Source organism: Scyliorhinus torazame, chromosome 2, assembly GCF_047496885.1.
Source record: "Scyliorhinus torazame isolate Kashiwa2021f chromosome 2, sScyTor2.1, whole genome shotgun sequence".
Taxonomy (NCBI): Eukaryota; Metazoa; Chordata; class Chondrichthyes; order Carcharhiniformes; family Scyliorhinidae; genus Scyliorhinus; species Scyliorhinus torazame.
In genome coordinates this window covers 117,381,846-117,406,771 of record NC_092708.1, presented here as the reverse complement: position 1 = coordinate 117,406,771, position 24,926 = coordinate 117,381,846, and the positions used below count along the sequence as shown (strand labels likewise).

At 46.5% G+C, this 24,926-nt stretch overlaps 2 protein-coding genes across 8 annotated transcripts in view; one reads left to right on the top strand and one right to left on the bottom strand.

The window, feature by feature from the left end:
* The first annotated feature begins 4,790 nt into the window (after positions 1-4,790).
* klhl41a (kelch-like family member 41a) lies at positions 4,791-15,486 on the top strand. Its single transcript, XM_072475888.1, has 6 exons — positions 4,791-5,985; positions 6,290-6,447; positions 7,643-7,750; positions 7,839-8,024; positions 13,105-13,251; positions 14,454-15,486. Exons 1-6 carry the CDS (start codon positions 4,858-4,860, stop codon positions 14,563-14,565), a joined length of 1,839 nt encoding a protein of 612 aa, XP_072331989.1. The 5' UTR covers positions 4,791-4,857; the 3' UTR covers positions 14,566-15,486.
* Positions 15,230-24,926, bottom strand: part of fastkd1 (FAST kinase domains 1) — a 65,877-nt gene continuing 56,180 nt past the window's right edge. For all 7 annotated transcript variants that reach the window (XM_072475881.1, XM_072475882.1, XM_072475880.1 and 4 more), the window contains 2 exons: positions 22,085-22,199; positions 15,230-15,636 (listed from right to left, as the gene is read on the bottom strand). In XM_072475881.1, coding sequence (XP_072331982.1) covers positions 15,544-15,636; positions 22,085-22,199 — 208 coding nt within the window. In that variant the 3' untranslated portion in view covers positions 15,230-15,543. The remainder of the gene's footprint in view (positions 15,637-22,084; positions 22,200-24,926) is intronic.

Genomic DNA, 24,926 nt, shown 5'->3' with positions numbered 1-24,926 from the left:
TGACCAAGAGGACTGGACAGCAGTGCAGGAAGAGGGTCAATGACCCACACCGTGCTGCACGAGTAGATTAAACCCCCCTCCCAGAGACCATTCTACCCCCGGAGACCATTCTACCCCCACGGGAGCATCCACCCATCAACTCGCCATGCAATTCACTCCTCCCCCCAACCTTGCCTTCACATCCCCTCAACCACCACTGTGAACCACGCGTGTGGCTAACGATGCCCTCCCTATGTCTCCGCAGGAAAAGCTCTCCCACAATCGGCGGGAAAGGGCCTAGACCTGCGGAGGGATGCCGGACATAAGAGTTCTCACCTCCTTCGAGGAGCAGGCCCTGGAGGTGACTGGGGTGGCCGAGGATAGATTGGTCAGCCACGCAGAGGCTGGCGGATGCCGCAGAGGTGAGGAACCTGAGGGACCTGTCAAATGTGATTGCCTCACTGACTGACCCATCCATCCCACTGATCAAATGTCCATTCTCCCGCTGGTCCTCCAGCCGACGGCGCCGGATCAACCCGGGAGACACCCTTTCCTGACTCCGAGGAGACCACCTTGGAGGAGAGCTCCAAGGATGCAACTTTTATAGTCATCCCCACCCTCCACCAGCGCAGATACGCATACCTCGGTGGGACGTTAGTGGTCAGGCTTCTGGGGCACAATCTGGTGAGGACTGCACCGCTAATGGTGTACATCAGGTGGAGGCAGGAACCCTCAGGTGAGACAGCAATCGGAGGTCTGCTGGATCCCAGGACCCAGCTGGTCCCAGCCTCATGCTGAGCCTCTGGAAGTGGGTTACCCAGAGCTGATGGAGACGATAGGGAGCAGCCGGGATGTTCAGAGGGCGATGTCAGCGTCACTCCAGCAGATCCACAGCCGCTTGGAGGAGTTCCAGAGGCTACTGGCGCAGGAGATGCACCGGCAATCAGTGGCACAGAGGCCAACACTGCTAGGGTGGCATCCGAAGTGGATAGGCTAGTGCAAGCCATTGGCATCATGTGTGAAGGTGTCCAAGGTGTCCAGTCGGTGACAGCCATGGCTGAGGGCCTCGGCAGAATGAACGCCTCACTGGGGGATGTGACCCAGTACCAGGCCCACCTTGATGAGGGTCTGCGGGACATGTCCCGTTCTCAAATGGGAATGGCCGAGTCGCCCTGGAGCTTGTCCCAGTCGCAGCTGGGCATTGCTGAGGCGCTGCAGAGCCCGGCCCAATCACTGAGGAGCATCGCCGAGGGCGTCAACACCATGGTGCAGATCATGGGGAACCGCCAGGGCTGGCAAAGCCAGATGGTGCAGCGGCAGCCGGGACTCAAACCAGCTGCTCCTACAGCCCAATATTGATCCCAGGGCCCTAAAGGCACCGATCGGGAGGAGGGGCCGCTGAGTGCTAGGCCAGACCCATTCCAAACTCCACCCCTCTGATGAGGCCGTGTTTCACAGTCAGCACATGGGACAGGGCAGCACGACTGTGCATGTGCCGAGGGACTGCCTGAGAATAACCTCCTCCAGCACTACAACCCGGAATCTCTGCCTTCCTCTGATTCCGCCCTTTTCGCTTCCCCAATTTTATTCACTCCATCAATGGTGGCTATGCCTTCAGCTGGTTAGGTGGTAATCTCTAGAGTTCCTTCCATAGAACTTTCTGCTTCTATCCTCCTTTATTAACACCTACATAGAACATAGAACATAGAAAATACAGCACAGAACAGGCCCTTCGGCCCACGATGTTGTGCCGAACCTTTGTCCTAGATTAATCATAGATTAATTTACAGTGCAGAAGGAGGCCATTCGGCCCTCCGAGTCTGCACCGGCTCTTGGAAAGAGCACCCTACCCAAACTCAACACCTCCACCCAACACCAAGGGCAATTTGGACATTAAGGGCAATTTATCATTGGCCAATTCACCTAACCCGCACATCTTTAGACTGTGGGAGGAAACCGGAGCACCCGGAGGAAACCCACGCAGACACGGGAAGGACGTGCAGACTCCGCACAGACAGTGACCCAAGCCGGAATCGAACCTGGTCTGGAGACCAAGGACACGCCATAGGTTTGTGGTCCTGGTTTGGGAAGATGTGGATGTGACTGAGCTCCTCATGAGGGATGAGTTCAGAAATAATTGTGGAGCAGGATGTGAGTCCTGAAGGAAATGGGAGAAAAAGGCTTGGTGCAGGCAAAGGCTAGAGAAAAGTTGGTACACCTGGAGCACTCAAGAGTTCTGTACAGTCAAGAGAGGAGGTTCTGGGTGCTGGCTGTGGGATCTGTGCCCAAATATAGACATAGAAAAAATACAGTGTGCTAAGCTATACAAGTTGCAGTATGGGTTTGCGGGAATGCTACGAATTGAAAACACTGAGATGGGTTCTGGGAGTATTGAGAAGGAGAAGCATTAAGAGGGACTAACAAAATAGGAGAGGGAGCTGGTTGCTCTAATCAGTGAAAATCTGTAAGTCTCCATTTCTTTCAACCTGTCACATTCTCTCCTTTGTCTTCCTCCCTTCTCAAAATCTTGCTTCCCTTACTGTCACTGCCTTGCTTTCATCCTTCATTTCTTGTCCTTTCACATCTCATTTTCTTTCCACAGCCACCATCAGCTCTCCATCCTCGTTCATTATTCACCGGGCTGAATCCTTGAGTGAGGAGATGAATTTGTAAACATGGGAGGTGGGGTAGACTAAAAAATATTCAGGAAAACAAGTGCCCAGGTGGACTAGAAAGCTTTTGAAGCATTGGATACAAAGTGAATGAATGGAGATGGCTTCCTGTGGGGATCAGCAAGCAGGCACGGTGGCACAGTGGTTAGCACTGCTGCCTCACAGTGCCAGAGACCTGGATTCAATTCCAGCCTTGAGTGATTGTCTGTGTGGAGTTTGCACTTTGTCTGCATGGGTTTCCTCCGGGTGCTCTGGTTTCCTCCCACAGTCCAAAGATGTGCAGGTTAGGTGGATTGGCCATGATAAATTGCCCCTTAGTGTCCAAAAAAGAAAGCTTTGATGGGGTTATGGGGATAGGGAGGAGCCGTGGGCCTGGGTGGGGTGCTCCTTTGGAGGGCTGTACAGACCTGAAGGGCCGAATAGCCTCCTTCTGCACTGTAGGGATTCTATAATTCTAGGCGGCAAAGACTTTGGATGGGCTGCAAACAAATTGACTGAAAAGCATATTGGCAATTAAGGAATCTGGAAGGTCAGAGGGGGAAGCAACAGCCAACGATCCAGTTTTATTTTACTTTGTTTTTTCTCTAGGCAGAACTGATACATCAGGCTGAGCTGGGAAAGGAGTAAAGTGAAAAGACACAACTAGACTGAAGCACTGATGGGAAAGGAATGAGATAGTTTCTCAACCTGATAGTCTGACTATAGGCTGTTCAGTCTGCTGTCAGCCCAGGATGATTTGGGAATAGTTGAATCTTTGAAGTCCAGTGCAGCATGCAGACCAATAAAGGTCCAAACAAGACATTCTTCACTTTAAAATTACTTAGCTGATAGCACTAAAAAAGATGGCACATTTTGATTTTGTGAAATCAACAGCATGGTCTTCTAACTATACTATTTTAATAAAATATTTACATACAAAAACGTTGCATTATACACTTTCCAAATTTTAAAGATGCTAAAATATGTGTTCTGGGAAATGAGTCACATGATTTTATCAAAGTGGTGAGATAAATGTTAAGTTTGCGAATGAGTAAAGTTGATCAACTTTTAAACCTAAAAATGGGCATGAGCCTAGGTGATCACCACTTTCAGCTGTTCAAGCAGTTGACCTTGCTTCTAGAAGACTCCAGCAAGTTACTTGAGGATGAAAACAGGGTATTCGGAAGCACAATTTCAGAACAGAAATATAAAGCAATATGTATTTTAGGTGGTGGGGGGGGGGGGGGGGGGGGTTATAAAAGTTTAGAATATCCCCTGGATGAATTCAGTCCCACAGTAGGTTGTTGGCAAACGATTTTGTTTCCCGTCTCATGTAGATTTGTCATTCGACTTTCGCATTTATATTTGAGAATTGTCAACGAAGGAATCCATTCTATCCTGGACAAAATCGGTGCCTTATCCCTGATGTAGGCAAATAATAAATTGCAAACGTATTCATATCGTCTGTTGCTCGATTCGCTTTTAAACAAGTGTTCGGTAGCTTAGTTTTAGTTGTATATTGAAATATTTGATATTTTTATTTCGCTTAGCGTTGATGATAGCAATCCATAAACATCTTGCTTTAGTCAGATTTATAAATACTGAAGGATTAACATTTGAAAAGCATGTTTGTAAATTCCAGTTACCTGAAGACTAAATTTACAGTGATGAACACCGCATGAGAAATCTGAGCAGTTTACATTCCATTGTACTAACTATTAATGTTGTCATAACTTAATATTTGCAAATATTAAAAACCGGTTCTCAGAATTCCAAAAGCCATAAATCAGCGCCCAAAGAGCATTTGTGATTAACTAGTGGCAGCTGTATGGGTGTCAGTTCCTACTAGAAGTTAGTGGAAGGGTTTATTCAGTAACGTGTGATCTTCATGGCTGTGTAATACACTGGCTATGACGCTGTCTCAATATGATAAAAATAACTAAATTTAATTCCCCCAGTCATCGTTCCCCATAGTGATTGCCCGCCTGTCTTGTTTTACTCCTATGCCGATACAGTTGTCCCTTTCCGTCTGCCAGCAGCTGCCAAAGTGAGCTCGATTTTCCACATTGGTTAATGTGAATTCCAGCGTGCAGGATCTCTCTCTATATTTAGATTGGAGAGTTAAATTACAAGCTCGTCAAGTGCAGCAAGCCACTGCGATCTGTCTTTTTCCAGCCAGACCCGAGTGAGGCAGACGCCACCTGCTCGCTTCCGAAGCTCCCTGACCATGGACCCGGCTAAAGGTGTAGTGGAAGAATCTCGGCTTTACCAAACCACCCTACTGCAGGATGGGCTGAAAACATTACTGGACGAGAACAAATTCGTTGATTGTTCCCTGAAGGTGGGCAATAGGTCCTTCGCTTGTCACCGCCTGGTCCTGGCTGCCTGCAGCCCTTACTTCCGAGAGTATTTCTTTTCAGAGGAAAGTGAGAAGAAGAAAGGTGAGGTGGTTCTGGAAGATGTTGATGAAAACGTGGTGGAGCTCATGCTCAATTACCTGTACTCCTCCGAGATAGAGCTGAGCGATGAGAACGTGCAGGATATTTTTGCCGCGTCCAGCCGCTTCCAGATCCCCTCCGTTTTCACATTGTGTGTCACCTACCTTCAGGAGAACTTATCTACCACCAACTGCCTGGCCATGTTCAGGCTCGGCCTGCTGCTCGATTGCCCCCGGCTTGTGTTTGCTGCCCGCGAGTACGCGTCCGCTCGCTTTGAACACATCTGTAAAGGTGAAGACTTCCTGCAACTTGCCGCACACGAGCTGATCGGTCTAATTGCCAATGACACTTTAAACGTGGAGAAGGAAGAGGCTGTGTTCGAAGCGGTCATGAGGTGGGTCCGGAATGATAAAGAGAACAGGCTCGAAAGTTTTGGAGAAATCTTCGACTGCATCCGTTTTCGTCTGATGGCTGAGAAATATGTCAAAGACCACGTCGAAAAAAATGACATTGTTAAGGCGAACCCAGATCTGATGAAGAAGGTTCAAACCGTTAAAGATGCTTTTGCCGGGAAACTCCCCGAGCCCGCCAAAGGAGGAGACCAAAGCGCAAAGAAGGGAGAAGGCGGTGAAGATGTGGTTAATGGGGACGTAGGTGATGAAGATTTGCTCCCAGGCTTCCTGAATGACATTCCCAGGCATGGCATGTTCGTCAAGGAGATGATCATGTTCATTAATGATACGGGGGCGGTTGCTTATGATCCAAACCTAAATCAATGCTTTCTGGCTGCAATGGCTGATCAGATTCCCAGAAACCACGTTAGCTTGGTTACTAAGGGAAACGCAATTTTTGTGGTTGGTGGATTATATGTGGATGAAGAAGTTAAAGAACATCCTTATCACTGCTATTTCTACCAGGTACGCATAAATCTACCGGGTTTTTTTGTAAATGTTAATTCATTTCAAGCATTCCACCTAATCCTGCCACAAAAATAAGGGTTTTCATTTAAAAAAATAAGGGATAAACGTTTTAGTTGCTCTCTCTCCCTTTATTCTGCTCTGTGGAAATTGGTGTCTGAAAGATCTGGAGCAAAATGTAGTAACTTACAAATGAATGTTCTGTCTCACAAATTTCTGAATCGGGTTTCTGGATACATGTGTAAATAAATTAAATCTGTACAGAAATAGGTCACAAATTAAACTAACTTGTCTGACGCTTTAGTTTAACAGCATCGCTGGTGAATGGGACGGCTTGCCACCGCTGCCTTCTGCCAGATGCCTCTTCGGGATGGGAGAAACCGATAAATTCCTTTATGTGATTGGTGGCAAGGATCTTCCAAATGAGCAATCGTTGGATTCAGTATTTTGCTATGACATGAAGTAAAGTCAGAATTGGTTTTCTTTTAAACTAAATATTATCTTTGAATTAATGCATAAAATTAATTCAATATAACAAAATGCTGCTACAACCCCGTTGTAGTCAATCATGGCCTTTCTTTATCTTGAAAGGTTGTGTACTGTTCGTTGTCATATCTTTGTTATCATTTTATATTACCAGAATAAATCACATTGAATAAGATCTATCTATATAAAATAATACTGTCATTAAGAATGCGAGTCCACCCATAATAGGATTATTCTAGCCTCGATTAGCATATTTCAATAGTTAGGCCCACAATCGGATGGGTTGGGTCAGTTTGGGGAATTGCCTGCAATATTTAAATTTAGTAACTTTATATTATGTGGCATTCACAAGGTGCAGCTCCAGAAGGGAACGTTACTTCTTCAGATACAACTCTTTCTACCCAATACCATCTCTGCTATTGGGGCCAGGAGCATTGACCTGCCCCGTCTACCTCATATTAACCTGGCCTGACAAAGCATCTCAAAATATTGAACAGGTTAAACAAGCTGTTGCACACTACTACTGTGCATTCAGTTTCAATCTCCTTACCCGAGGAAGGCTATATGTGCCGGAGAGGAACAACTGCCTGCTCTGATAGCTATGCTAACAGCCAATTTAAGCCAAGCTCCTAACGTGGTTCACATTAAATAAAAGGAATATGTTCAAGCCTTGCAGTTGGGAAGCTTATGGTTCCTCTTTACTTTCTTTATGGCAATACTTAGCAACCAATCACAGGCGGCACCGTGGTGCAGTGGTTACCACTGCTGCCTCACACGAGTTCGATCCCGACCCCGGGTCACAGTCCGAGTGAAGTTTGCACATTCTCCCCGTGTCTGCGAGGGTCTCACCCCCACAACCCAAAAAGATGCGCCGGGTAGATGAATTGGCCACGCTAAATTGCCCCTTAAAAAGAATTGGGTACTCTAAATTCATAAAAGAAAACAAAACTTAGCAACCAATCAGCACTCTTTTCTCTTGCGGTAGAAATTGTTGGTTTCAAATTTGCATTCTTACTGCTGAATGCAATATTAAAAACTTCAGTGACATGTCTCTTTTGAGCAACATTCAAGAACTAATATTGCAATTTTAAAATCTGATAAATATTACCTTGATTGTCAAAGGGTATAAGAAGAATTTAATGTTAATGCAAATGTAACTTTTTTTTGGCAGCGACTTAAAATGGAATGAATCCAAAGCATTCCCACTGAAGATTTATGGCCACTCTGTGGTTTCGCATAATGGATTAATCTATGTTATTGGTGGGAAAACAGATGACAGGTAATATTATGTAAATATCCCACATTTAAGGATTTATTCCAAACTGGCGTAATTGATCATTTCAAGCTTATTTTTAATTTATCCACAGTAAGTGTGTCAACAAATTGTTTGTCTACAATCCTAAAAAATCTGAGTGGAGGGAGCTGGCAGCTATGAAGACAGCACGTGCTATGTTTGGAGTTGCTGTGCATCAAAGCAAAATCTGGATTGTTGGAGGAGTCACTGATGAAGGTCTGACAGCTGCATCTGAAGCATATGACATCATGAATAATAAGTGAGTGAAACCAAAAAGAGTTATAAAACTTGGCCTTTTCGACCTGAGATGGGATCTTGTGGCATGTAAAACAGTTAAGGGATTGGAATCTGGAATCCTAATTTAAATTATGACAGAAGGGTGGGGAAGTACAGATTTAAACTGATAAAAGATAGATGTCCAAAATGTTTCTTCAGACAGCGGGTGATCAATACATTCATTTATTTCCACAAGAATAATGAAGGGAAAAAATTCTATAATCTTTCAGCAAATGATTGGATGTTGCAATGGAGGGATTTAGGATCTTTCTGAAGATATTGTTAATTCTACTGTAAACTTTATTTAAAAATACCTTTTTTATTCAATGGTAGTAAGATATCAACAATATCAAACAAGCAGGCAAGCTCTGAGGTTAAAGACCAGGGTTCTGAAATAGTACGAAGGAAGTGATTCCATATTTTGGGGTCAAGGAGAATGGGGGTGAAATACTAGGGCTACTAAACGGACGAACAGAGGGATTCCCTTGATCCTGCCATGTAATATCACAAGAAGCCATCAGAACTGTACAGTATAATCTTGGATGAGAATTCATGTAAAAAATATGAGACCTAGAAAACAATCATGCTTGGGCTGATAAGTGGCAAGTAACATTTATGCCATATCAGTGCAGCCAGGTAACGACTATTTCCAACAAGAGAAAATCTAATAGGCTTTCCTTGACTTTTAACTTCATTGCCATCACTGAATCATCCACCATCAACGTCCAGGGATTACCATTGACTAGGTCCATTCACTGGACCAGACATATTAATATTGTTGATGTCAAGAGCATATCAAATACTTGGAATGTCGGAGCAAGTAAAACCTCTCCTGACTCATAGAATCATAGAATTTACAGTGCTGAAGGAGGCCATTCGGCCATCGCGTCTACACCGGCCCCTGAAAGAGCACCCTACCTAAGCCCACACCTCCACCCTATCCCCGTAATCCAGAAACCCCACCTAATCTTTGGACACGAAGGGCAATTTAGCATGATCAATCCACCAAACCCGCACATCTTTGGATTGTGGGAGGAAACCGGAGCACACGGAGAAAACCCACGCAAACACAGGGAGAATGTGCAGACACCGCACAGACAGTGAACTACAATCGAGCCCGGGTCCCTGGCACTATGAAGCAACAGTGCTAACCACTGTGTCTGTCCACCAAGGCTCAAGTCAGGAGTGTAATGGAATACTCTTCACAAAACTGGATGAGAACAGCTCCAACAGCACTTGAGAAACACAACCACATCAAAGACAAAGCAGCTTGCTTGATCAGCACCCCATACACCACCCTAAATATTCGTTCCTACTGTGCATCGGTAATGGAGGAAGTATCTATCATTTACAAGATGCACTGCAACAACACGCCAAGGCATCGGTGACAGTACCTTCCAAAACTGTGACCCCACCATCTTGAAGGACAAAGACAGCAGATGCGTGAAACACCCGCCCCCCTCCCTCAAGTACCCCTCCAAGTCATACACCCCAACTATATTGCTGCTCCATCTCGAATTGGGTCAACATTTTGGGACACCCTTGCTAATAGCATTATGTGCTTTAAAAAGAGATAAAAAGGCAGAAATGAGAAATGCTTAATTTAAAATTGCCAGTAAAAGCTATTCCAGATATTGAGCAGCTTTATTGCAGTAATATTAGTATTTAGTTCAATGTCAAGCATGAGTTGAACACTTCCTTTCCTTGCCCTGCCTAATAGTCTTAATGTTAAGAAATATCGAGTAGATTTTCCAAGTCCTCACCTGTGGTACCTGTCCCACAAAGCAGAGACAAGAAAATCACAACAACATGCCCATGATTTCCTGGTAATTTAAATAAATGTCTGATTTTCCCCACTGTACTCTCAGCAGGGTAGGTACTTTGCCCTTCATTCACCAAGGCATTTCTGCAGCTACTGATCTGCTCATTCACACTCTCACCTCCACTTTGATGTCCTTGTCTGCACTAACACCAGTACATACACAGATCCTACCCTGATTGTTGCCCCAGGTGCAGCCCTTATCTTGGTTCCCTTAAATTCAAGGGATACAAACTGGAACACAGAACTGGTTTAGCTATTCATTGCCATATTTGGCTGAATTTTATAAAGCGCTAGAGTCCTTGTTTCCTTCGTCAAAACTGCAAACTATTTCAGGGCCAAATGATACCTGGCTTCTGGTTCCCACTACAGACCATATTCTTTCATCCTTTGCCCTGCCTCCTCCACCCATGTCAGCTGATATTGTTATTAGTTCTTTTCCCTCAAGTACTGTGGCCCTCCCCCTCCCCCCCATCTGTCATAATCACCTGAAAAATACCCTTCATCCCTGTGATTTTGAACACTACCACCACTTCTCTTTTATTGCAAAGCCTGAATGTGTTGTCGTCCCCCAAATTCATGCCCATCTTTCTCACAGCTCCACAATTCAGTCTTCAATCAGGATTCCTCCCTGCCAGCCCTTGTCAAAGTCACCAATTATATCCTCCATTTGGTCAGAATTTATGATGAATGTGAGTTGATAACGAGTCCTGAAGATCAAATCTGGCAGGCCGAGCTTATCGCAGGTACTGCAAAAGAGGAAAAACCTACTTGAACTCATCCTCACCAATCTACCTGTCCCAGGATTGGCAAGAGTGATCACTGCATTGTCCTTGCCGAGACACAGTCCTATCTTCCTTCAGAGACCATACTCCAATTTGTTCTGTGACATTACAATCATGCCAAATGGAATACTCAGAACAGATCCAGTAGTTCAAAATTAGGCAACCATGAGGCATGTGGACCATCAGCAGCAACATAGAATTCCTACAGTGCAGGAGGTGGTCATTCGGCCCATCAAATCTGCATCAACCCCCTAAAAGAGCACCCTACCTAGGCTCACCCCCTCAACCCCACCTAATCTGCACATATTTGGACTGTGGGAGGATTCCCATGCAGACATGGGGAGAAAGTGCAAACTACACATAGTCACCCCACCATTTCTTTCCATCCCTCCACTGTGCTTTGCCAAACTGCTTATCCAACATCAGAAATGTCCTCCAATTAGTGCAAGACTCATTGTATTTGAATTTTTTTTTAATAAACATTTTATTGAGGTATTTTTGGTATAGTGACAACAATAAAAGAAACAATATACATGAAACTATAAACATAGTGCAAAAGTCATTTACCTCTCATACAGGTCCCACTCTAATAAATCCCCTACTATAATCACTTCCCCCCCCCCCCCCCGCTGATGATTAATTTCCCGCAAAGAAGTCGACGAACGGTTGCCATCTCTAGGTGAACCCTAACAGTGACCCTCTCAAGGCGAACTTTATTTTCTCCAAACAGAAAGCCAGCCATGTCCGATAGCCAGGTCTCTGACTTCGGGGGCTTTGAGTCCCTCCATGCTAATAGTATCCGTCTCCGGGCTACCAGGGAAGCAAAGGCCAGAACATCTGCCTCTTTCTCCTGCTGGATTCCCGGGTCTTCTGACACCCCGAAAATTGCCACCTCTAGACTCAGCGCCACCCTTGTTTTTAACACCGTGGACATGACGTCCACAAACCCCTGCCAAAATCCCCTAAGCCTTGGACATGTCCAAAACACGTGGACATGGTTTGCTGGTCCTCCCGCACATTTTGCGCACCTGTCCTCCACCCCAAAGAATCTGCTCATCCGGGCCAGTCACGTGAGCCCTGTGAACAACCTTCAGGCTGAGCCTGGCACATGTTGCAGACGCATTGACTCTACTCAACGCGTCTGCCCATAGACCATCCTCTATCTCACCCTCCAGCTCCTCCTCCCACTTGCGCTTCAGCTCCTCGGTCTGCGTCTCCTCCGACCCCATAAGCTCCTTATAAATGTCCGAGACGCTCCCTTCTCCTACCCTCCCTCTGGAAACTACTCTGTCCTGAATCCCCCTTAGCGGCAGGAGTGGGAAAGTTGACACCTGTTTACGAAGGAAGTCCCACACCTGCAGATACCTGAATTTGTTTCCCCTCACCAACCAAAACTTTTCCTCCAACGCCCTCATACTCGGAAAGCTCCCCTTGATGAACATATTCCCATCCTCTCAACCCCCGTTCTCCGCCATAACCGGAACCCCCCGTCCATACTCCCTGGGGCAAACCAGTGATTATCACAGATTGGGGCCCAGACCGATGCTCCCACATGCCGCCTCCACTGGCCCCAAACTCTCAGGGCTGCCACCACCACTGGACTGGTGGAGTACCGTGCCGGCGGGAACGGCAGAGGTGCAGTTACCAACACCCCCAAACTGGTGCCCTTACATGAAACCGCCTCCATACGCACCTATGCCGACCCCTCCCCCACCACCCACTTCCTGATCATGGCTATATTCGCCACCCAGTAATGGCTACTAAAATTTGGCAGGGCCAGCCCGCCCTCTCCCGACTCCGCTCAAACATTACCTTCCTTACTCGCGGGGTCTTGCCCGCCCAGACGAAGCCCGTGATCACTCTGTTGACCCGCTTAAAAAAGGACTGCGGAATAAAGATGGGGAGACACTGAAATACAAATAGGAATCTCGGGAGGACCGTCATCTTCACCGTTTGCACCCTCCCAGCCAGAGACAACGGCAGCGTGTCCCATCTCCGAAAATAGTCCTTAGTTTGGTCCACCAGCTGGGCCAGATTCAATTTATGCACCGGTCCCATTCCCACGCCACTTGGATGCCTAGGTACCTAAAGCTCCCTTTACTAACCTAGACGGCAGCTCTCCCAGTTGCTTCTCCTGTCCCCTTGCCTGGACCAAACATCTCACTCTTTCCCATATTAAGCTTATACCCCAAAAACCAGCCAAATTCTCTGAGGATCGTCATGATGTCTTCCATCCCCTCCATTGGGTCCGAAACGTACAGGTCATCCGCATAGAGCGAAACTCTGTGCTCCACACACTCCGTACTAGTCCTCTCCAGCCCCTCGAGGCTCTCAGAGCAATTGCCAATGGCTCTATAAGCCAGCGCAAACTAAAAAGTCATACAAGAGATTGTAGAAAGTGAGCATATCGATTTGTACATTTACTATTGTTATATTATTCTATTGTTTGACTATCACAGATGGGAAGTTATGCCTGAATTCCCACAAGAGAGAAGTTCTATAAACATCATCAGTATAGCTGGATTACTTTATGCTATTGGAGGTTTTGCTATGATTCAGTTGGAAAATAAAGAATTTACTCCGTCAGAACTCACTGACGTGTGGAAGTAAGTCTTTATTAAAGGTCTACTGGCCTTACATTTCTTTGAGCATAGGTAGTTTGGAACATACTTGCAATGTTTAGCTGCGAAGGAGCAGATGTGTTCAACTGTAGACAAGTGCTCTAAATAGAATTGTTTTAAGATTAATGGAAAATAATTGGGAGATTGTCCAGGAATAAGTTTGAAAATCTCCAACTTTTCCCCGCAGAAAAAAAAAATTAGATATCACATTGTATCTTTTAAAATTTTGAGTAGATTGGCCTTCTCCAGTAGGACTTGCCAATATTTCCTCTTAGATTCCTATCTCTAGCATCATATCTTGGTGAATGTACACTGTACATTCTCAATGATTTTGATACTCTCTCTGTAATAGGGTATCATAGAATTTACAGTGCAGAAGGAGGCCATTCGGCCCATCGAGTCTGCACCGGCCCTTGGAAAGAGCACCCCACACTTCCAACCTATCCCCGTTAGTAACTCCACCTAACCTTTTTGGAGACTAAGGGCAATTTAGCATAGCCAATCCACCTAACCTGCACATCTTTGGGCTGTGGGAGGAAACCGGAGCACCCGTAGGAAACCCACGCAGACAGGGGGAGAACGTGAAGACGCCGCACGACGGTGGCCCAAGCTGGGAATCGAACCTGGGACCCTGGAGCTGTGAAGCAACTGTGCTAACCACTGTGCTACCTTGCTGCCTGGTAGCCCGATAATAATAATAATCGCTTATTGCCACAAGTAGGCTTCAATGCAGTTACTGTGAAAAGCCCCTAGTCGCCACATTCCGGCGCCTGTTCGGGGAGTCCGGAATTGAACCCGCCCTGCTAGCCTTGTTCTGCAATACAAGCCAGCTGTTTAGCCCACGGTGCTAAACCAGATCTGATAATGATGTATCCAAAACTATACATCATTGTCTAACTATGGTTTACCCAATGTTTAATGCAACTTCATTTCATGTTTATATTTGTACTCTAAATCCCAATTTATATATTTTTTCTATTTATAGATTTAGATTCCTTAGATCCCAATTAAGTGTTCAGGTTATGTATGAAATGCAATCCTGTACTATAACAAACAAAGGTGTAAAAAGATAGAAAAAAATTAAGCATATCTATAGATGCTGTACACACTTTGAATACTTCTCTAAATTTGACATGAATTGTTATGCCTTTGAATGCACTAAAATGCAAGTTGTACTTTTTATTTAGATATGAAGATGACAAGAAGGAATGGTGTGGCATGGTGAAGGAAATTAACTATGCTGCAGGAGCCACATGTCTTGCTGTGCGCCTCAACATTTTTAGGCTTACCAAGTTATAAATAGCTTCACAGAGTTATTAATTTTGCTGCTATATTAAAGACAAACATAATTGGTGTATGGTACCAACTGGAATTACTACTCCATATAATTAAACTCTGTACAAAACTATTACGATAATTAAATGAGTCAATTTTGCACCATACCCTATGCGATCAATGATCTCAGGAAGATGAGTGATACACTGAAGGAGTGCAGAACATATGCATGGCTGTAGAGGTTGAAAACACATACTAGAGTGCAAGATTATTTGCAAAGTAACACAACAAAGATTAGTTGCAATGTAATACAACTATTGCATATAATATTTAGGCAATTATGAAAGTTAATTTAAAATTAGATTCAATCCATTCTCTCTACAGTTAACATACAATTTGCCCTTAGTTAATTCCTTCGGCCTGAACTTTGTTTAAAATAAAATTTGTGAATTTCACAAGCCTGCTTTAAAATTATATTCCATCTCTAGTTTTCATTTACGAAATGAATTTCCTTCTCAATGAATTCTAAAATACTTGTAGCACAACTTTAATGATTCTAAAACTACCCGTTAGTATTTTACTCTTACAAACACTTAATTTACAGGGTTTTCTTAAATTGCATGTGAGAATTCCCTTGATTAAGGTCAATATCTCTTTTAGAAAATCAAATAAATTATCCTACAGTACATTATGTCCATATACTTTATTTTCCAACACTGTACAGAAAAGTTTCATCCAAGATATTGCATATTCAATATGGCGAACCTCCAATCTTGGAACTTCTTACTAATATAGGATACATTTCTTAAATATAATCTCTCCTTCTATGACTTTGAAATACTGATATAGAATTTTCATGTTTTCAACAACAGAATTAAGTTTTGGGATTTAGGAATTTGTAAAAATTAATAGTAACAGAATAAAGCGGCTTTATTAAAACATCAATACATTTCCACAATGGATCATTTCATAATCAGTTCTGTTAAAATGTGGTTCACGATTTCAAGATTCCTCTGCAAATATCTTTTGTTTAAGATATTCTACCCATGCATCCTTTGTTGACAATTCCATGGAATTCCATTCAAAATGAGGGATCTATAAAGATAATTTTGAAGAAAACAACATTTTTACAACTACAATATATATTTTATTACCAAATTGCATTGCAAGAAATAATGCTACAAAACTGGAATCATATTATTAAAAATGAAATGAAAATATACTTTTGCATTGCAAAGTATTGAGGCTAATTGTATTTTTATCACTTATTAGTGAAGCCATGTTTCAGATTTTTTTTAAAAGAACAAAACAATGAACATATGGACAAAGCATTCTGCAGTGATAATTGGTGAAGCAATAATATTACTTGAATCCTCTATCAGAAGCATTTATTTAATTCAGCAATTTGGTAAATGGAAATTAAATTAAAGCTCTTGATGAGAATTGTTACAACTCCATTGTGGTAAAAGAAAATTTCAAGTTCATAGAACATAAGTGGCTGGACTTCTGGCCATGCAGGAGGAAGTCGCACATTGGGTGGCTCCTGCTCAAGTCTTGTTTTTATGGAGTTTAATGCCCAGTCCCAGGGGCAATCTTTTGACAATTGAGTGCAGGAAGACATAAGGAAGGAGGGAGATGTAAAAAAAACAAGACAACCGTGGTGAAGAAGGGAGAATCAGAGAATTTACAGTGCAGAAGCAGGCCATTCGGCCCATCGAGTCTGCATCAGGCCTTGGAAACAGCACCCTACCTAAGCTCACACCTCCACCCTATCCCCGTAACCCCACCTAACCTTTTTTGGACACCAAGGGCAATTTAGCATAGCCAATCCACCTAACCTGCACATCTTTGGACTGTGGGAGAAAACCGGAGCACCCGGAGGAACCCACGCAGACACGGGGAGAACGTGCAGATTCAGCACAAACAGTGACGCAAGATGGGAATCGAGCCTGGGACCCTGGAGCTGTGAAGCAACTGTGCTAACCACTGTGCTACCGTGCTGTCCTAGGGAGTGAGGGTTCGCCGTCGAGTGAAAGGGCCAGCCTGGTAGTTGGCAAGATGGTGGAGGCTAGGTCGCCGGGGGGGGGGGGCACTGCTTACGGCAGAAAAGACGACCAAGGTGATGTGTTCGGAACTGTAGAAATAGTTCGCATAGCACAGATGATGAGAAAGATGATGGTGGCGCTGAAGGTGTTGGTGGAGGAGGCAATTGCCCCGGTGAAGGAAGCTGTGTCAAAGGCATCGGCCGAGGTGTGGGAGCAGGGTGAGAAAATGAAGGGAGTGGAGGAAGCTATGTCGCAGTAGTGATCAGCTCACCTCGATGGGGAGGAGCTGCAGAGGGTGGTCGAGGCCAACAAAGGGCTGCAAGCTAAATTGGAGGATCTGGAAAATAGATTGAGGCGGCAAAATATGAGGATGGGCCTAGGAGGTGTGAAAAGGGGGGGGGGGGAAATCGATACAGAGCGAGGGGCTTTCGAGAGGAAGTTGATGGGGGGGATTTTGGGAGGCGGAGGGTTTCAATGGTAACAATGGGAAGAGGCGGGACAGGTCCAGTGGGCAGGGCCCGGAGTTATGAGGATGGTGGATAGGGGGGGGGGTACCCCTGTTAGGTTAGTTACGTGGAACTTGAGGGGCTTGGGAGGGCCAGTAAAGAGGTCAAGGGTGTTTGCACAACTAGAAAGTTACCTAAAACATTGAATATATTCAAGAGGCGGCTAGATATAGCATTGGGGAGAATGGGATCAAAGGCTATGGGGTAAAAGCAGGATTAGGCTATTCAGTTGGATGATCAGCCGTGATCATGGTAAATGGCAGAGCAGACTCGAAGGGCCGAAAGGCCTCCTCCTCCTATCTTCCATGTATCTATGAAGGCCAGCATGCCGTATGCTTTCTTGACCACCTTATCCACATGCGTTGCCACTTTCAGTGATCGGTGGGCATGCACGCCCAGATCTCTCTGCCTGTCAGTACTCGCAAGAGTTCTACCATTTATTGTGTAATTCCTACATGCATTGGACCTTCCAAAGTGCATTATCTCACACTTGTCCGTATTAAACTCCATCTGCCATTTCTCCTTCCAAGACTCCAACCAGTACGGGGCTGTTTAGCACAGGGCTAAATCGCTGGCTTTGAAAGCAGACCAAGGCAGGCCAGCAGCACGGTTCAATTCCCGTAACAGCCTCCCCGAACAGGCGCTGGAATGTAGCGACTAGGGGCTTTTCACAGTAACTTCATTTGAAGCCTACTTGTGACAATAAGCGATTTTCATTTCATTTCATTTATATCCTGCTGTATCCTCTTAAAGGCCGATGTCGCTATGTTACAGGAGACTCATTTGAGGGTGAAAGATCAGGTGAGGCTCAGGAAGGACTGGGTAAGCAAAGTGTTTCAATCAGAGTTTGACAGCAGGGCATGAGGGGTAGCGGTGTTGGTCAGTAAGAGAGTGAGGTTCCAGATGGAGGAGGTGGTGGCGGACCAAGGGGGTAGATATGTACAGGCGCATTGGAGGGGAGGTTGGTGGTGTTGGCACGTACGTATGGCCCGAACTAGGATGATGTAGGGTTCATGAGGAAGGTACGTGGGGCCATTCCGGAATTGGATTCGCACAAGTTGACAGTAGGTGGGGATTGGAACTTTGTGCAGGAGCCAAGGCTGGACGGGCCGCAGCCATGCTCGCTTGCCCAGTCGGGAGGAGGGGACGAAGGCGTTGACTGGCTTATGGAGAAAATAGGAGGAGTGCACCCGTGGAGGTTCTTGCAACCGAGGGAGCGGGAGTATTTGTTTTTTTCCCTTGGTCCACAAGGTTTATTCAAGGATAGATTTTTTTTTGTAATAGGGAAGACGTGTTGGCTGGGGTTAGGGGTTCAGAGTACTCAGCGATAGCAATTTCGGATCATGCGCCACATTGGGTGGACATGGTCTTGGAGAAGGGGACAGTGCAGAGGCCGGGGTGGAGAGTGGATGTGGGGTTGCTGGGGGACTAAATTTTTTGTGAAATAATCGAGAGTGTAATTGAGGAGTACATGAGTTTTAACTGCATTGGGAAGGTATCGCAGGCGGTGGTGAGGAGAGAGGTGATATTGTTTAAGGCTAAGGTGGATAAAGATGAAAGGGTGGGTGGAGCGGCAAAAGATTGATAGATAAGATATTGGAGGTGTACACGGGGATGTAGATTCAGCACTTTTAGATGGAAGGAGAGGGCTAGAGGCTAGTTTTAATCGGTTGTCCATGGGGAAGGTGATGCACCAATTGAGGCGGGCGAGAGGGGCAGTGGATGAGTAAGGGGAGAAGGTGGGGCGCATGCTGGCAGGCCAATTTCGGAGGGAGGTGGCGGCGAGGGAAATTGTCCAGGTGCGGGTATAGGACGGGGCAATTGGTGGTGGCCCCGGTCCAGATTAACAGGGTGTTTGAGGAGTTCTATGAAAATTTATATAGGTCGGAGCTGCCAGGGGAGTTGCAGGAATTCCTGGACGGTCTGGACTACCCAAGGTTGGGGGAACAGGAGATAAAAGGAGGCAATTGGGAGGATGCAGTCAGGGGAGGTGGCAGGACCAGATGGGATCCCAGTGGAGTATTATAAGAAATTTAAGGACCAGTTGACGCCGCTGATGGTGGGGATGTTTGAGGAGGCGATAGTGAAGGGGGTACTGCCACAGACTTTGGGGCAGGCCTCAATTTCCTTGTTGAAGAAGGATAAGGACCCGACAAGAGTGTGGGTGTACGGGCCTATATCGCTACTGAATGTGGATGCGAAGACATTGGCGAAGGTTATGGTGGATAGGTTGGAGGGGTGCCTCCCAAAGGTGATAGAGGAGGACCAGACTGGGTTCGTGAAAGAGAGGAAGCTATTCTCGAATATTAGGAGGGTGCTAAATGTAGTTATGACGCCGGCTGAGGGAAAGGAGACAGAAGTGGTGGTTGCGCTGGATGCAAAAAAGGCATTTGATTGGGTAGAGCGGTGCTAGAGAGGTGTGGAATCAGGCTGAGATTTGTGGAGTGGGTATGGTTATATAAGGAACTGAGGGCGAGCGTGGGTTTTCTTTGGGTGCTCCGGTTTTCTCCCACAATCCAAAGATGTGCAGGTTAGGTGAACTGGCTATGCTAAACTGCCATTAGTGTCCAGAAAATGTTAAGTGGGGTTACAGGGATATAGGGTGGAGGTGTGGGCTTAGATAGAGTGCTCTTTACAAGGGCCGGTGCAGACTCAATGGGCCAAATGGCCTCCTTCTACACTAAGTTCTATGATCTATGATTTTCCGCACCCCAACGCCGAAATCGCGGCTGGCGAATCCATTTTCCCGCAAGGAATTGGGACAGGCACTTGTTCCTCGATTCTGCGGGCCCCGAAAAGCGGCAAATGCCGCGCCGCCCGGGACCTACCTGGGCCATTGCCAGAGGCCCGCTCCGCCATCCTCCGCCCCCGACCGGCCGAAGTCCCGACGGCATGGAAGTAATGTGCTCCTGCCAGTCGGGATTCTTGCGTGCCGTCTGTGGACTCAGTCCGCAGCCGCCCTGGTCGGGCGGGCCAATCGGAGAGCGGGGCCTAATAGGCGGCCGGTGAATGCTTCTGCGGGGATTGAGGGTCGGGTGCGCGGCCGATCGGGGGTATCTTTTTTGGGTCAAGATCCGTGGTCAGAGTCCGCCATGGAGCATTGCGCGGCCGCTGGAGGCCGCAGCCGTGCGCGTGCGCGGCCGCTGACCTGGAAGTGCGGGGGCCCGTATCTGCAGCAAAAGCTGTGAGATCTACGCCAGGTCCCTGCTAGCCCCCTGCAGGGCTAGGAATTAGTGGTGCTTTCATGCAAGTTTTTCTGGCGTGAAGCACCACCGTTTTGATGCCGGCCTGGGGGACATAGTCCCAATAATGGAGAATCCAGCCCAAGGCGTCGCTGTACGGGGATGATTTATTATTGCATGTGTCAGAGCCGGGTGCGTCAATGGGGGGTATGTCGGAGCTTCTCCGAATGTTTGGGTTCTTTTCGGGGTATAAATTACACCTGGGAAAAAGTGAATACTTTGTAGTGTCCCAACCAGGGCTGGGGGGGGGCGTCCATTCCGCACTTTAAGTATTTGGAGGTGCAGGTGGCGGGGGTTAGAATGGAGGAGGATCTGTACAGCGGGTCGGGGCGGAGGGCGTTGGCGACAGCGTTGCTCCCGGTGGCCCCGGGTAAATATTCTGGGAGTCCGATAATGGTGGCAACGCTGAAGATGTGGAGGCAGTGAGGCAGCATTTTAAGCTGTGGGCGGGGTCAAAAGAGATGCCGATTAGGGGGAACCATAGGTTTGGGCCAGGGAAGTTGGATGGGAGATTTCGGAATCAGGGTATTAGAAGACCAGTTCCTGAGTGGTTGTTTTGTGAGGCTTGAGGAGTTGAGGGAGAAATATGGACTAGGGCAGTGGGAAGTATTTAGGTACCTGCAACTCCGGGACTCAGCCAGGAAGGAGGTTCAGAAAGAGGTATTGACAGCAGGGGGAATGGAGAAGTGGGTGGTGTCGGCGATCTAGGGGAGATCTTTGGGGAGGATAAGGTATCCATGGAGAGGATTAAAGCCAAGTGAGAGGAAGAGTTGGGGGAGGTTACGGAAAACGGTCTGTGGTGTGAGATGCTCCAGAGGGTAAACGCCTCAACCTCATGCGTGAGGTTGGGGCTGATACAGCTGAAGGTAGTGTATAGAGCACACCTCACGAGGGCGAGGATGAGCCGACTCTTTGAGAGGGGAGGGTGTCTGTGAGCGCTGTGGGAGGAGACCCGTAAACCATGTTCACATGTTTTGGTCCTGCCCGAAGCTGGAGGATTTTGGAGGGAGGTTTTTAAGGTCATCTTGGGGTAGTACATGTGAGTTTGGAGCAAGGGCCCCTAGAAGCCACTTTCGGAGTGGAGGACCGGTCAGGGCTGCAGGCGGGTGCGGAGCTGATGTTTTAGCCTTTGCCTCGCTGATTGCCCAAAGGCGGGACCTGATGGAGTGGAGGTCAGCTTCCCTACCTTCGTGCATCGGCATGGCGGGGGCACCTGCTGGAATTTTTGATGCTCAAGAAGGTGAAGGGGGCTCAGGGGGAGGATGGAAGGGTTCTACAATTCATGGGCATTGTTGATCATGCACTTTCAAGAATTGGATGCCATTGAACATTGGGAGGGGGAGAGGGGCTATTGGTGGGGATGAGTACATTGTTTATGTACCATGCAATGGAGTCTTTGAAAATTTAAGGACTACTTCATTACTTTAACAATGGCATGCATCACATTGCTGACAGCTGCCTTACAGGTAGAAGACACACTGGATAATATATTTTTATTTAATTTTACTAAGCTCACCAAAAGCATAGAAAGCATATTTTGAATCCAGTCATTCCAGTGGAAAATTCTGAAAAAGGGTGGGGGAGGCCAGAGAGGCTTCTGCATTACATGGTCATATTAATGTACAGACTGCTGCAAAATGGTGGCAAATCAAGGCCAATTCTAATATTAAATGCTTTTCTCAAGATATTTGCCATATTTTGATAGCACGCAGAATAAGACATTGTCTCAGAAATAGAAATAGCAATGTACCTGTACTACATGGTACCCCAAAATCTCCAGGTGCCTCTTTTTCATAACAGTTTCTCCCTTAATGTGATGAGAATTCTTGCAGAAAGCTTTAGAGTCAAGAAATTCTACAACAACCCTGTAGGAATGATAACTTGGTTTATTTTTAAGTCATAATGTAATCCCATATGCTACTTTTGTCATTTGAGAATGAGCCTTCTGTACTGTGATTTAAAAAAAAGCAAGATGTTAGTATACATTTACCCTAGATAGAGATTCTGCCGTGAACTGACGAGAAACATTATTCAAAATGGTTGGCAGAAACCATTAAGTTTTACTGATATTCGTATTCTGAAGCAAACTAAATTAACTCTTGAGCAAGAGGTGAAGCTAGCTGTTTCATGCTTCCACCATGCAGTAAAAATACAAAAATACATCACTAACAGGATGCAGCTATCAAACCAAATAGACGTTGTGCCCATCACAAAAATGAATAATGTGGTATATGAATTTCAGTGCCAGTGAGATGCTAGGTATGTAAGCCATACATCCCAAAGACTGTTGGATCGTATCGAACAACATGTTCCAGCCCGTTTACAACAGGCAAGGTACAGACCATAGCCAAACACCAGTGCTTGCAAAACTCAAAAACAGTGCCCAACATTAGATGTGATTCTGCTAAATAATCCTGTGTGGTCTAAGAGTTACACTGACGGGACTTACGGTGGCGGCCATGGAGTGAGGGGTCGCACATTTGGTGGCTCCTGCTCGAGGTGGAAATATTTGGTCCTTTCCTACCCAATTTAGGGGATGTTTGCTGGTGTGAGGTGTATGAACACTGAGGAATTGCAGGACTCCATTGGTGGGGCCGGTTTATGGTTTACCAGACGAGGAGTGTAACAAGTAAGAGGCAGCAGCTTGAGCAAAAGTTTGCTTGAGGTGCGAAACAGGAAAAGATGGAGAAGGGCGCTGGGGTGTCATTGCCTGCCCATTGCCTGTACCGAACAGCTTGTGGACTTTTTGAATGCAAAGTTCCATAAGCAGAGGCAGGTGGCCTCAGAAGCCCTGGCAAAGGTGGTGGAGCCGCTATCAAGAAAGGCTATCAAGAGTGTGGAGCAGAGGCTGGAGGTGCAGGGTATGGGACTCCAGAAGGTGGAGTCGTTGATGGGGAATCAGGAGGACTAGCCTTGTTGGAGGTGGAGATGGTGCTCGTGGCGGATAGCCATAAGAGGTTGAAGGAGAAGGTGGAGGACTTCGAGAACCACTCCAGGAGGCAGAATCTCCAGATTGTGGGACTGCCTGAGGGGTTAGATGGAACGCAGGCTGCAAAGTATGTGGTGAGTAAGTTGGAGACATTGGTGGGGGAAGGAGTGTTTGTGGATTGAGCTCACAGGGTGCTGAGGAAGAGGTCGAATGCGGGGGAACCGTCGAGGGCGATGGTGGTGAGTCTGCATTGCTTACTTGACAAGGAGAAAATATTGAAGAGGGTGAAGCAAACAGAAAAGGGCACCTGGGACTTAAACATGTTAAGGATCTACTAGGACCTGGGTGGGCCTGGGTGCGGAGTTGGCCAGCAGCGGGCGGTTATAATCTGATCAAGGCAGACCTCTACAAAGAAAGGGTGAAGTATGCTGCTCATCTGTGGATCACACACCAGAATCAAGAGTTTTATTTTGACATGCTGGAGGGGGCTGGTGGGAATGTGTGTTTACACGGCGGGCAGATTGTTGTATTTATTGAATATGGGTGCGGAATTGGTGAGTGTGTTATTTTGATTTTTACTGGTTTTGGAAATTTGCAGGTGAAGGGTGGTGTGGGGAAGGAGGGTAGGCGGAGGCCTCGAGTGGGGGCCATAATGCTAGCTGGTTGGCTAATTAATAGGAGTGAAGTGGGGGGTGGCGATGGGGCGGTTGGATTTTCTTTGTTTTTGTTTATGGGGTGGAGTGAGGGGGATGTGCTGATGTGCATGGTGTTGATGTGGCACAGTTGGCTAAGTGGGGATGGTGGTGGACATCTTGGGGATCGCCTGAGGGCGAGCGAGGCGTGGACCTGGGTAAACTGGCTAAAGAGGAGGACTGTCTGATCGGTGGGGAGGGAGCAGATTACATGGAGCGTACGGGGTTCAAACAGTCCGGTAAAACGCTCATGCGTTTTCTCACATTTAAGGAGTTTGAAGGCAAACGTGGTGTTTCTTCAAGAGGTGCACCTGAAGCTGGGGGATCAGATGAGGTTGAGGAAAGGCTGAGTGGGTCAGGTGTTCTTCTCGGGGTTGGATATGAAGACGAGGGGGGTGGTCAAGAGGGTGGCCTTTGAGGTCGTCAGTATTGTAGCTGATCCGGGGGCTAGATTTGTGATGGTTAGTGGGAGGCTAGAGGGGATGCCTGTGGTGCTAGTAAATGTATATGTCCCAAATTGGGATAACGCGGATTTCTTAAGGCGGGTGCTAGGGAAGCTTCCAGACCTGAATGCACGTCGGCTAATTATGGGGGAGATTTTAAATACGGTTTTGGACCCTAGGTTGGACCGTTCTAAGTCCCTGAAGGTTTCGGCTATAGCGAGAGAGTTGTTGGGGTTTACGGAGTGTAGTTTTAAAAAAATTGTTCAGGGGATCTCGACTTCGCCGGCTGGGCCAGCATTTATTGTCCATCCCTAATGGCCCTTGGACCGAGTGGCTTGCGAGGCCATTTCAGAGGGAATTTAAGAGTCAACCACATTGCTGCCATTCTGTCACATGTAGGACAGACCAGGTAAGGATGGCAGATTTCCTTCTCCAAAGGACATTATTGAATCAGATGGATTTTTACAAAAAACGACAATGGTTTTCTGGTCATCGTGAGACTTTTAATTCCAGTTTTTTATCAAATTC

Bases quoted from the DNA above. Each gene is read 5' to 3' on its own strand.
- klhl41a (XM_072475888.1), top strand. From the start codon at position 4,858: ATGGACCCGGCTAAAGGTGTAGTGGAAGAATCTCGGCTTTACCAAACC. The intron at 6,448-7,642 runs GTAAAGTCAGAA...TTTTTTTGGCAG, and splicing joins GTATTTTGCTATGACATGAA to CGACTTAAAATGGAATGAAT. The intron at 7,751-7,838 runs GTAATATTATGT...ATTTATCCACAG, and splicing joins GGTGGGAAAACAGATGACAG to TAAGTGTGTCAACAAATTGT.